Source organism: Ictalurus punctatus, chromosome 13 (genome assembly GCF_001660625.3).
Source record: "Ictalurus punctatus breed USDA103 chromosome 13, Coco_2.0, whole genome shotgun sequence".
In the NCBI taxonomy this organism is placed as follows: Eukaryota; Metazoa; Chordata; class Actinopteri; order Siluriformes; family Ictaluridae; genus Ictalurus; species Ictalurus punctatus.
Window position 1 is genome coordinate 1,393,977 of NC_030428.2, and position 13,354 is coordinate 1,407,330.

Genomic DNA, 13,354 nt, shown 5'->3' on the forward strand with positions numbered 1-13,354 from the left:
GTCGATACTCCAGCCCTCTGGGTGGCGGTAGTGTTCCGTCAAGTCAACCGCCATTAAGTCGAAGAAGAAGAACGCTGGAGGAGGAAGAAAACCGACCTGGAGGGAGATTTGATTTATTTATTTATTTTCCTTATTCTGTCCGTGAAGCACAATGGAGACTGATCCCGACATCCAAACAGTACCGAAAGGATTCTATTGTAAATTGTGTGATGTTAAAATCCCTAACGGTACGTGTTAAAAGCATTTCTCAAAGAGCGCGAGTTCATTTAGTGTAGCGTGTCTGGATTAGCGAGCGCGCGCTACGTTAGCTTGGCTAATGTTTATAGGATACGTTTTCAGCACGTTGTTGTCAGTAATGGATGCAGCTAGCATGAGGGATAATAAGATGGAGAAACCTCAATTTTACACATTCCTCTTAGTGTTCAGGTCATCAGCTGTAACCTGACGATAAACCTGCTTTATTTGCTTCGACAAAGTTGATAAAGTTTCAGTTGCAGCTAAACTGTTCACTAAGGAGTCGGTTCTTTAAGTCGGTTCTTTTAGGCGAGTGTTGACTCGCATACGTGCGTCGCGAGTGTTTTTGTCTTTAGTTTGACTTTTTTTTTTTTTTTTTTGTAGCTGTAGGTCATACCGTCATTTCTGCAGCTGGCTGTCTGTCTGTCTGAGCAACCTACCTGACATTCTAACTAACCTGTCTGTCTAACCTACCTACCTACCTGACATTCTAACAACCTGTCTGTCTAACCTACCTACCTACCTGACATTCTAACTAACCTGTCTGTCTCTCCAACATAACGCCTTCTCTCTCTGTCTGTCTTACCTGTCTCTCTGCCAAACATATGTCAAATCTGTCTAAACTGTCTGTCTGTCTAACCTGTCCTTGTCTAACCTACATGACTGTCTCTGTCTAACCTGTTTGTCTGTTTTCTGTCTAACCTGTGTTTGCCTGCCTGTCTGTCTCTCTGCCTGTCTAACCTGTCTGTCTCTGTTTATATAACATGCCTCTCTGCCTGTCTAACCTGTCTGTCTGTCTCTCTGTCTAACCTAGCTGCCTGTCAAATCTCTAACCTGTGTTTGCCTCCCTGTCTTACCTGTCTGTCTATTTAACATGTCTGTCTGTCTGTATGTCTATCTAACTAACCTGTCTGTCTCTCTATCCAAAAATCACAAAAAAAAACACCAACCCCATCCTCAGACCTGTCTGTCTGTCCTCGCTGAGCGTTTCTTTTTGTCCGAATGTTTTGTGTGACTCAGAGCCGAGTTTAGAAGGCCACATGAAGGGGAGGAAGCACCAGCACCTGTGCAGGCTGCGGGCGAAGAGGAAGGCTCAGGAGGAGAACAGCGTCTACGTCAGCGGCTTCAAGCGCGACACGTCCACGAGCGAGCTGGCTGAATATTTCCAGCAGTTCGGACCCGTGGCCGAGGTCATCATGGACAAGGAGCAGGTCTGTGTGAGAGATTTAACCCGAACACCACCTGAGGAACTGCTTTTGTAATGCTGCAGGTTATGAAGTCTTAAATATCGGTGTGTAGGTGCTAAAGATGTTACCAGGTCGTGATTATAAACTGGTCTCAGTGCTGAACCCTGAGGAACCCCGTGTGTGTGTGTTCCTGTGCAGAGTCTGTATGCCATCGTGGAGTTTGCCGAGACTGCGAGCACCGAGGCAGCGTTGGCTCAGCTGCAGCACAGTCTGGATGGACTGAAGCTCCGCGTGAAACCTCGAGAGAGGAAGGAGTTCAAGTTGGCCAGCAAGGGGAAACACGACCGGACCAAACCTCACATCAGCCTGGAGAAGCTCAGCCATGAGCTCTGCCTCGTGTCTTCAGTAAGTGCTTCTTGCCCCTCTGCGTCTCCATCCCACACACACACACCTGATCACCGAGCTCCATTTTCCCGCGCTCAGGTAAACGAGCAGATGCACAAAATGGTGGAGATGTTCCAGCTGAGTGAGAATGATAGTAAAGCCAGGCAGCTCCTAGTCCAGCTCCTGCAGGAGGTCTTCATCGAGTTCCTCCCAGGTCAGAATCCAAACCACTGATTCATGTTGTTTGTTGTATGTAGAAATGTAAACATGTGACGCTCGAGTGAGATTCGTGTCCAGCTAACCCGTCTGCTCACCACGGATTTTATTTATTTACTTGTTTATTTCTTATTCAGATTGTCAGGTTGTACCTTTCGGCTCCTCGGTGAACACGTTCGGTATCCATTCGTGTGACCTCGATCTCGTCTTGGACCTGGAGAACACCAGAGCCTTCCAGAATCGCACCAGGATGTCCGAGCAGGTCTGTGACCGTTTTAAATCCAGCGATCAAAAATATCGGAACACATGACCGATAGGAGTGTGTCCTGTTAGATCGATCGTTTTCAGAATTAATAGCTCTGAACGTCTGCTCTCGGTTTGAGCCCTGGGTTTCACCTGTGAAGACTGTTTATGTTGTTTAATAAATAAAAGGATAAACTAACACGAAGACCAGAGAGCCGTCTACGGGAGAAAAGGCAAGAAAACCTTTTGAGAAAATCAGAGGCGTTGGGTATATAACAGAGTTTAAAAGGAAAGAAGCTAAATAAATGAGTGAAGTGGGTGAAAAGGGAATTTAAATCATGTAAAGAAAAAAAAGAAAAAAGGCTTATAAAGGAGTTAAAATCGTAAAGAAAATAAAAATATCAAAGGAATTTAAATGGCGCACCTGTATAGCGCTTTTATCCAAAGCGCTATACACTGTGTCTCATTCACCTACACACCCACACACCCACACACCAATGGTAGCAGAGCTGCCGTGCAGGGCGCTAACTTGCCATCGGGAGCAACTCGGGGTTCAGTGTCTTGCCCAAGGACACTTCAGCATGTGGATTCACGTGGGCCGGGAATCGAACCGCCCACCCTACGATTAGTGGACAACCCGCTCTACCACCCGAGTCACAGCCGCCCCTTTAATTTTAATAGTTCAAATAGTAAAAGGATAATAGCAGTTTTAAAAAAAAAAAGAGTTAACAAAACTTTAAAAGAATAAAGAGCGAAATGTTCTGCTTTCCTGCTAACGTTCACGGTAACGTTCTCTCGCTGACCAGCAGACGGCCGAGAACCAGTCGGAGGACGGCCAGCCAGAAGACTCCATCCTGTCTGACATTGACCTGACCACGGCGACGCCGGCCGAGCTGCTGGAGCTGGTGGCGGCCGTTCTGAGGAAGTGCGTGCCCGGAGTGCATAAGGTCCAAACAGTGAGCAGCGCACGCCTCCCTGTGGTCAAGTTCAGCCATCGGCAGCTCAATCTGCAGGGGGACATCACCATCAACAACAGGTACAGCGATAAGAACAATAATCTCACTCGATTACACATATAAAGAGGAATCATTTCTGACGCCTGGTCGCTGCCGACAGGCTGGCGGTCAGAAACACGCGCTTCCTGCAGCTGTGCTCGGGGCTGGACTCCAGAGTGCGTCCTCTGGTTTATTCCGTAAGATTCTGGGCCAAGCAGAAACAACTCGCAGGTACTGGATTACCACACACACACACACACACACACACACACACACACACACACACACTCACTCGTGGGTTTTATTAAAAGGCCCCCCCCCTTTATTTATTTACCCATCGTGACCAGAAGATGGCAGCACAGCACAGCTTTAGCATCCAGTCACGGACTGTATCGCTTTACCCTGATTTGTGACCTGTAATAACTTGTTTGTTTTGGGGGTTTTTTACATTTTATTTTTAGCGAAAATATACATCCACGTGGTGTTCATAAGAGCCAGGCTTTCTGTGGTGTAGATTAACAATAATAATGATATAAATAGATAAAAAATGACATTTCTTATAATAATAAAAACAAAGAGAGGCAACAGAGTAAAAATACCACAATTTTGGGAAGGTTTAAATATGTGAAAGTGAAACTTTCTTATTATTACAGATTTTATACATGCGTAGTTTTAAATCTGCATATATTGAAATGAGGCCGCTGGATGAATTGTATCCGTTCATCCAGATTTTATTGATGGAATATATAATGTGTTTTGTTTTTGTTTTTTGTGGGGTTTTTTTTTTTTCTCTTCTTTGTCTTCGTTTGTCGCTGGTGTGTGAATTCGCTTTCTCACACAGGGAACCCGTCTGGCGGTGGGCCGCTGTTGAATAACTACGCGCTGACGCTGCTGGTCCTATTCTACCTGCAGACCGTCAGTCCACCTGTACTGCCGACTGTGGAGCAGCTCAAGCATATGGCATGTATGTACACCTAACACCGCCCCCCTCCACACCCGGGGGTATTCGGGTAAAGCTGTTCAGGAGTTCCGCACACAGGGAGCGCGATACGTAAAATAATAGCATGTGCTGAATAATAAAAAGTGCTGTTTTATAGGCTGTCATATTTTCTATATGTTTTAAAAGCTATCAGAATACATCTGGATGCTCGCCATCTTTAAATACCCCATGACACGAGTTGTCCTTAAGCAGAATGGAAGAAATGAAGTTCTGCAGTGAGAATAAACGAGGTTAGGGCTTTTAAATGAGTCACGGTTCCGACGCGTCCTGGAAAAACCGGGAAATGTACAGCTTGAAGGTCATGGCTATTAAGCCATGGTCAATCGAGTAATTCTTATTTGATTGATTGATTGACTGGCGCTCCTTATTTATAGTTGGACAGTTCTCTAACTCTTCGTAGATAAAGAAAAAACTGATCGTTTTTTCTGACTTGGTGTGCGTAGGTGAGGAGGAGGAGTGCGTCATTGACGGATGGGACTGCACCTTCCCCAGTCAGCCGATCAGCGTGCCTCCTAGTAAAAACACAGACGACCTGTGTAAGTATTCATTAAAACGTACGTTGCGGATGAACCAGCACGACACAGTTTCAAAAATAAAAGCAGTTTTTTTTTATCCGTAAATTTCAAAGATGACATTTAAATCCGGAAGCAGAACCTCAGTGATGGGTGCTCGTATGTCGTAGCCGAAGGATTTCAGTTTGAAGCGATAACGATAACGCTCTGGTCTAGAGTCGTGCAGCAAAAGAAAGGCCATTTTCATTCATGCTGGAGCACATAGCATGCAGCGGGTTTTATCCTGGTCAGGGTCGCCGTAGTGTCAATTACCAGTTGGTTTTATATTTTGGTTAGTAGAGCCAACTAAATCCATTTAGAAAATATCATTGGCAGGTACACACAAAAATAATAACAGGCAGGATTGGTCAGACTTTCATGGGAGTGGGTGAGATTAATCAGACTTTCTGTGGAGTGGGTGGGATTGGTCAGAATTAGTTAGGGAGTGGGCGGGATTGGTCAGAAGAACTTTGTTGAATTTATGAGCAGCGCATTTCTTGTTGTATGAACAGTTCCTTCAGGAGTGGGTGGAGTTGGACAGAATTTCTTTGGAAATGGGTGGAGTTGCTCAGAGTTAGTTTGAGAATGGGTGGGATTGGTCATAATTCCTTTGTGTGGGTGGGATTGGTCAGAACTCCTTTGGGAGTGGGCGGGATTGGTCAGAACTCGTTCAGGAGTCGGTGAGATGCACTATATTCCGGCAACAGCATGTGTACACCTGACCATCACACCCATATGTGCCTGTTGAACATCCCAGTCCAGATTTATTCCCCTTTTGTGGTTATAATGTGCTCCACTCTTCTTTGAAGGATTTCTGTTAGACTCTGGAGCTGTGGGTGTGGGGATTTGTGTTCATTCAGATACAAGAGCATTAGTGAGGTTGAGGTCAGGCGCTGATGTCGGGTGAGGAGGCTCCAGTTCATCCCAAGCCCGTTCAGTGGGGTTGAGGTCAGGGCTCTGTGCAGGACACTTGGGTTCTTTTACTCCAACCTTAACACACCAGGTGTTCATGGAGCTCGCTTTGTGTACTTTGTGTGATGCTGGAACAGTGTTTGGGGCCTCTTGGTTCCAGTGAAGGGAAATTGTAATGCTACAGCGAATAACGAGGTTCTGTAGAATTGTGCGCAACAGTTTGGGGAAGAACCACACAGGGGTGTACATACTTTTGTTCATAGAGTGTAGGTCAAACTTTCTCCATGAGCAGATAGGATCAGTCTGAGTGGGAATGGGCGTCTCACACACACGCACTTCTACTCTGGTTCCCCAAGGTTGATCTTTTATGCACGTTCTCCGGTTCTTTTCCAGGTTCTAATGATCTTATTTCCGCTTTCTCCCCGTCAGGCACCTTGCTTTTCGGTTTCTTTACCTACTACTCCAAGTTTGATTTTCCTGGATCTGTGGTGTCTCTGAGAGCCGGGCGCGTTCTTCCTATCGCGGAGTTTCTGAGCAGAGACGACATGCCTGATCCCGCAGAGAGCTCCGACGCCAGCAGACAGAAAACAACGGCACGTACAAAACTGGGACCCGTGAACATCCTGGACCCGTTCGAACTCCACCATAACGTAGCCGGCAACCTTACCGAGCGAACACACAAGAATCTCCGCAGGGAATTCTGCGACGCGGAGAAGTACTGCCGGAGCCTGCAGTACCAGCGCAAGTCGTCCAAGGGCAAGTCCTGGGGGATAGTAAAGCTCTTTGCGCCACGTCTTGAGGGTCTGTCCAGCTCGCAGGAAGCCCTGGAAAAATTCCCGGAGATCAACATCCCGTTCAGGGCGGCCATTTTGACTCAGTCTTTCCGTACAGAGCTGAGTTCGGCAGGAGAGACCTTCCGAGTCCTTTGGTTCAAGAAGGTCTGCTCGTCCTTGGAGGTGGTGTTCAACGACATTCTCAAGTGTACGCCTTCAGACCAGGTCGAGATCAGTCAAGATCTAACCAGCGCCCAAGGAGATACCAAAAACGAGGAAGTGAACAATAATCTTGATAGTTCTAGCCATCATCCAATAGTTCACTCTGGAATGAAGAGACCCCTGTCCATAGAGGAAGGTCCATCCTCTTCTTCCTCCTCACCCGAGGGAAAGAGGATGAGACTGGAACCCTCAGCAGAGGTGGCTCACTGGAACTGGACCCAGAGACACCCGGTGTGGGCCGGCCGAAGGAAGATCCGGAGAGTGTTACTGAAAACGAGTGACGAGACCTCCAAGCCCGAAGGGGGCTGCAGCAGCATCGAGAGCAGGGTGACGCAGTACATCATCGAGAACGACTCGAACCCCGAGGAGAAACTGGAGTTCAGGGTGGATGCCGTCGTGACGGGCGGTGACGAGTGCACGAAAGCCGTGCTCAAGTTCAAAGCGACCGACGATCCCGCCGGACATTTTCACGACTTCTTCCATTTTCTCGATTGCTTCCTGCCCAAGATGGTGGATACGTTGTTGGCGAAATCTGAATAATCCTTCCTGCACGTTTTTATTTTAAGGACATAAATGTTTTTGGAAAGATGTATGGAGACACAATAACAATAATGTTTGCTGTAGTTTGGTTGACTTCTGGACTTTTGTTCTTTATTTGTTGTAGTCTAATCTAATCTGATCATTTCTTGTGGTTTAGTTATTCATGTCACTGTTTATTCACGTTTAAAATGTGAAAAGTTGTGTTTTTGATTTAAAATACTTTGTAGTATATTTTAGTTTGGTTATCGTTTAAAAAAGAAGAAAGTTGTAAGTGCAGGTTATTAAACACGAAGCTACCAGTTTCTGTTTTAGACGTTCCATTTGTGATTGGTTCGAGGTTTTTTTTTGTTTTTTTTTAAAAGGAGTCACTAAGATCAATTGAAACATGGACTCAAAAAGACTGCTTTTCCATACGTACTCGTAACCGACTTCATGAATATCAAAGAGATTTATTTTTTTGTAGGTTTATGTTTTTCTGTCAGTGTTCAGTTTTTGACCAAGATTCGCTCCACTCTTATTCAACAGATCAGTATTCGACTCTGAATCGTTTGAGGTCTGGCGAAGATTTGCTCCTTATGTTGGTGTTTGATTCGCTGAATCCTTTGAATCATGACTTGAGACTCTCGTTCAGTGAATCCTCTCGGTCGTGGCCGAGATTTGATCCGCTCTCGCTCGTTGCGTGTCAGGGTTTGACTCCGTGAATCCTTTCCCATTCAACAGGTTAGCGAATCATTTTACAAGTCTAAGAATCTCTCTCTTGTTCAGTGGCTTGGTTTTTTGACTCGCTAAATCCTTATGATCGTGGATGAGATTGAAGCAATAACCCCTTGAACTTGAGAGGAGCGATTCCTGGCCGTGACACAACGAATCATTTCGGTTCACTGACTTTATGAACGAGAGAGAGAGAGAGAGAGGGGAGAATCCCTGTCGTGACCAAAAAAAGATTTGCGGAGTCAAACATTCACTCGTCGATAGAAAGAGGAGCGACTCTCGATCGGGTCTCAAATCTCCGCCATGATTATAAAGGGTTCTCCGAGTTAGATCTCGACACAGAGAGCGAGAGAGAAGCAAATTTTGCCCATGACTGAAAGGATTCACTGAGTCAGTCACGGATCCGCTGAACGAATTGCAGCCACGATCGAAAGAATTCAGTGGGTCATGGCCGAGTTTCATTCCTTTCGTGTTCAGAGGGTCAGTGTTTGGTGCAAGCAGGAGCTTTGCAGTTCACACAGTAATAATCCGTGTCGGTCTGGGTGTAGCACACTTTAAAAGTAACGATCAACGTGAACGAATCTGTACGAGTCATTTAACTGAACTGACTTGAATGAAAAGATCCAAATGGTATCTCTGTTCTGTTTACAGCTTTATTTTCAACTGAAGTTCTTTATCAATACGAGCACTGGCTCGTGCCTTTACAGAACTCCTTCCAAGCAAGATGGAGTAAAAAGCTCAGACCCCACGCTCCGCCGCTTGGCTCGAGACGTACGAGTGTAATTATGGATAAGGATGTGCTGGCGTTGGGAAACCGGCCCGCGGACAGGCTCGCCGATCAACATCACCTCGTTTCGTTCGATCCGAGCTGACGTGATCGCTCAGGTCTGCTTGAGGATGGTGAGAGAGAGAAACCAGGGCTGGGTGCTTCCCATCAGTGCTCAGGGGTTGAGGAGGACACTCTGATCTCGTTCTGGAGCCAGCTCTAAACATGCACAACTTTTAATAAAGAGGAAGACGAGCTTAATCGGAATCGAACAGATCCAGGGTTCTTCAACCCTGTATGTAGTACATCGTATATTCAACGTAAGGCTTTTACGCCTAACGCCAGGACGAACCTTTTAAAAAAATCGCACCTGCCAACACTTGCTTGTTTTTAGAAACTCATGATCAATCGGTTGGTGTCAAGCTTCAAAAATCCAACACGGAGGACAAAAGTGCTGGTGAAAACGCGAATGCGACAAGATTTACGTCAACGTGAGCCTAACATGAGGATCGTTGCTTCTAAAGGGTCTCGTTAATGACCTTGCATCTGCTTCCCAAGGTCTGGTCGTTATCCGTTCCCAGTTCGATTCCTTTCGTCGGTATGTCTGAGCTGGAGTTTATTTAAGATGCCATTTATTGTAACCCTAAAGCCGTACTGCGTTAAAACAGGTCTCCATCGCTAGCGTTTAATGAGATCTCGAATCGATGGGAAAATGGCAGTCCCGTCGGGATCAGTCGCCGACACCTCGTTGATGCTTGATTAACGGCTTTCGTTATGGAAGAGCGTGACGTGAAGACGTAAAGGTTCACAGGCACGTTCCTCAAGGAGCGTTGAAGATCGTGGACCTCGTCTCGTACCTATGTGTTCCTGACTTCTCCTTAAAAGCTGCAGAACTTGTATAGCTGCAGAAAGAGGAGCTTTCCTAAGGAATTGAGGATGAAGAAACATCATGTCGTCCTTTCCCCGGTCGTATTTAGGAGTCTTTACCAATAGAACTTTTTCCCCCCTCAGTTAACGCCTTATTCGTGATATGTTGATTTGTTTATTTTTTAAAAAGGGGGCTTTTTATTGATTTGGAATATTTTATTACCGCCGTCCTTCCGTTCGAGCCCGCGCTCTTTACTCGATCCGTATCAGCGTTTCTTCCGCTCCCACACACCAGAGCAAACAGGCCTCTGAAGCACTCTGCTCGCATTAGCCATTAGACGGCACGCGTGTTGGTGCCCATAAAGATACGCCGAGTTTACGTCTCGTCCGAGTGAGCACACAGCGGCTCGTACCATTAGTGAGAGGGTTTTAAAGTGGGCGAAGACGTTCCGTCTGGAAGATTGACATGGTGCTCTCTCTCCGGTTTTCTGTTCGCGCTGCTGAGCGACAAATCACGAGCGTTAATCCCTTCGGAAGCGGTCGACGAGCGAAAACGTTTATTTAAGCGTCCTAACATTGGTCATCTTGCGTCCCCCCTGCAGCTAAATTCCCACGCCGTACGTAGCCGACGATCGACGTTTCCTTCTCGAGTTTAACCTCGAGAAGATCCCTAATGAAAACTATCAATCACTCGTGTCCGGCTCCACTCCTGCAGGACCTCCGCTATGTCAAAAACCCTGTAATATATCGATAAAGGTGCGTCGACGCCCAAATCGTGCGTTTTTATACACTTTTATTGCAGACGTGCATTTTATTTCCCAGAAGAAAGTTCTTCTCCCCCTAATCGAACCGTTTGTCTTTCTTTCGGAGATTCTTGGCTCGCAGCGATGGACAGGGAATCGATTTCCCTCCTGAAGAGCTACTTGGCATAAATGCTGTTGTAATTAGACAGGAATCAATAGCGGTTCCAGTAGATACAGATATTAGGACTGCTTAGGACTAATCGATCACAGACGTCAGGGACATCCTTTCACGTTTCCTTGGTTTAAACAGCGTTCGTTTTTGACGATCGGCTGGTGTCGTCCCGATCTTTCGTTTTCACGCAGCCACTGCTTGCGATGAAATACTTTGCGTCGTACCGAGGTTTCTGTTCAAGATGTTACGGTGTAGGTGCGAGTGGCATCTTGAGTGTAGAACCTGGACGAGCGCGTGGCTCGGTGCTCAGTGCTCGCGCAAATGAATCGCTCATGCGCACGCCTCTCGTTTTTTGTTTTGTATTGTTTTGACCTCCACCCAATCGTACGGAGCCGTGAACGAGGACCTCAAGAGCGCTTGTTGACGTTTGATTCAAAGCTCTAGATTAAACGTTCTCTGAAGTGTTGCGATAAAATGATCGATTCGTTGACTATTTCGAACGCATAACGGAATCATTCTGGGACAGATTTGAAGAAAAAGAAAAAAATCTGAAAAGTCAAGTCTTGGAGACTTCTCTGCTTCACTAGGACGTTTACTTAGCAAACACAACGCTCCAGCAGTCATCCTTTTAGGAGTGCATTATCCCCCCCCCCCCCCGCACACACACTTAGCGTAGCATGAGGGTTTGCGTTAGCTCTTATCTCTGCTGGCTTTCTCCGTGTTTACCCACGCCAATCGGCTGAAGTGGAGGATCATCATCTACTGCGCATCGGTTGACTTTTATCGGTGACGGCTGTGGCGCTGGAGGAAGCTGCAAGAGCTGAGCAAATGTTTATTTTAGGGCTGTTTGTGTCAGCTGTGGAGGTGTACAGTGCTGTGTTGCACAAAGTATAGAAAGGTCAACTGATATTCAATACGCTAACTTTTTCGAAGCCTTACACTGTTGATATTGTTTTAAGACTATCGACGTCGCATTCCACTCAGGGTCCGGGCGTGAAATTTCCATTTTAGGGTTTCCAGCATTGGGTTTTGTTAAAGCTTGGGTTAATTTTGGAGTCGTTGCGTTATTGCATCGCAGCCAAGTGTTTTTCATTCCACGTTAATCGGTGGGTCAGTACAGGGGCGGATTGGACCGATTTGGACTATTAATGGTGGACGTATCAGTGTGTTTTCCAAGCTCTGGGAAGCCACTTCAAGTCTCGATACATCTGAAACATGAAAGAAGCCAGATCGCACTGTCAACATTGCTGGCGCCGTCCTTCTTTTTCCTGACGTATGAACACGACAGTCTATGTGGACAGGGATGAATTATTGGTTTTACTAGGAAGATGGAAAGGAAAGACGGATGACGCAGGGTGTTTAGAACGAGTATTGCTACAGCTCGCTCCAAAGCATCATCACCAAGGCGTTTCAGATCATACGCAACTTTATAACTACGTGCTTTTACCACAAATCCATCAAAATAACTAACGGTTCCAATCTCATACGAGCTGCCGAGACGTTAGGCCTGCAGCTAGGGTCTTCAATTGCTTCATATTTCTACTAGAGAGAATGCGTGAAACATTTGGAAACAGCTTTTTGAAAGCGTTTGGGGAATCGCCATCATGGGGGGGAAACTACCACGCTCTCGACCAGACGATAACGTGATGTATGATGTGGTGTGACTGGAATTATGGTTTGGTTTGGTTTAAGGCGAGACACTTGTTGATTTGTCTCACTTGTCCTGAAGTGAATGACGATATAGAAACCTTTTCAACGTCAGTATGAAGTGCGTCTTGAGCGCAACACCGCTGAAGGGAAAATTCTTCTTTTATCATGCAGGACAACTCGGAAATTTAAGTTTAAAAAAACAAGATGCACCATTGCCTCCAAAACCATGCAAAAGTGAGATCAATTCTCCTCACGGATCAGATCATAAACATTTTTTTGTTTAAATAATATTGTTTTTGTTAAAAAAAAAAAAAAAGCACAAAAATACTCTGCTCTCATGGATATCAAACAATTGTGAGCACAAACACATGTTTATCAAAAAAAAAAAATATATATATATATATCTTTTATTAAATATAGGGGTGTGACACTTATTGGCACCCCTATGAATTCATATGAGAAAAATAGATTTGAAGTATATTCCTGTTGATATTTTTGGTGACTCGGAACAGGAAATTGTTCAGCCATGACAAAAATGACTTTGTTAAACATAGGTGTGCAACAATTATTGGCACCCCTATGAACTCATATGAGAAAAAATATATATTTGAAGTATATTCCCGTTGATATTTTCTGTTTTTTTGTACACTTGTGTGACTAGGAACAGGATATTGTTCAAACATGACTTCCTGTTTCACAGGGGTATAAATATGAGGTAACACATAGGCCTAATTCCCTTAGTCATTCGTAACGATGGGTAAGAGCGAAGAATATAGCTGTGATGTGCGGCAAAAGGTTGTTGAGCTTCACACGATGGGGCGTGCCTATAAGAAAATAGCACAAGCGTTGAAAACGGCCGTTTCACCATCAGGGCAATAATTAAGAAGTTCCAGTCAACTGGAAATGTTATGAATCGACCTGGAATTGGACGTGTGTCTGTATCGTCTCAACGCACTGTGAAGAGGACGGTTCGAGTGGATAAAACATCTCCAAAGATCACAGCTGGAGAACTGCAGAAGTTAGTTGTGTCTTGGGGTCAGAAAGTCTCCAAAACTACAATCTGAAGTCACCGACATCACCACAAGCTGTTTGGAAGGGGTTCAAGAAAAAAGCCTCTACTCTCATCCAAAAACAAACTCGAGCGTCTTCAGTGTGCAGACACTACTGGAACTTCAAATGGGATCGGGT

General features: G+C 45.5%; 1 protein-coding gene across 2 annotated transcripts; it reads left to right on the plus strand.

The window, feature by feature from the left end:
* Positions 1–46: 46 nt before the first annotated feature.
* tut1 (terminal uridylyl transferase 1, U6 snRNA-specific) lies at positions 47–7,556 on the plus strand. Of its 2 annotated transcripts, none has more exons than XM_017482851.3 (10): positions 47–227; positions 1,255–1,445; positions 1,620–1,826; positions 1,905–2,019; positions 2,159–2,283; positions 3,071–3,300; positions 3,381–3,490; positions 4,101–4,223; positions 4,703–4,795; positions 6,152–7,556. In XM_017482851.3, exons 1-10 carry the CDS (start codon positions 152–154, stop codon positions 7,255–7,257), a joined length of 2,376 nt encoding a protein of 791 aa, XP_017338340.1. In that variant the 5' UTR covers positions 47–151; the 3' UTR covers positions 7,258–7,556. The 2 variants fall into 2 exon arrangements, with proteins under 2 accessions (XP_017338340.1, XP_017338341.1); XM_017482852.3 differs by having other exon boundaries at positions 3,074–3,300.
* Positions 7,557–13,354: the final 5,798 nt, after the last annotated feature.

Excerpts from the sequence above, each read along its gene's own strand:
- tut1 (XM_017482851.3), top strand. The coding sequence starts at position 152 with ATGGAGACTGATCCCGACATCCAAACAGTACCGAAAGGATTCTATTGT. Across the intron at positions 228-1,254 it reads TGATGTTAAAATCCCTAACG|AGCCGAGTTTAGAAGGCCAC; the intron begins GTACGTGTTAAA and ends TGTGTGACTCAG. Across the intron at positions 1,827-1,904 it reads AGCTCTGCCTCGTGTCTTCA|GTAAACGAGCAGATGCACAA; the intron begins GTAAGTGCTTCT and ends TCCCGCGCTCAG.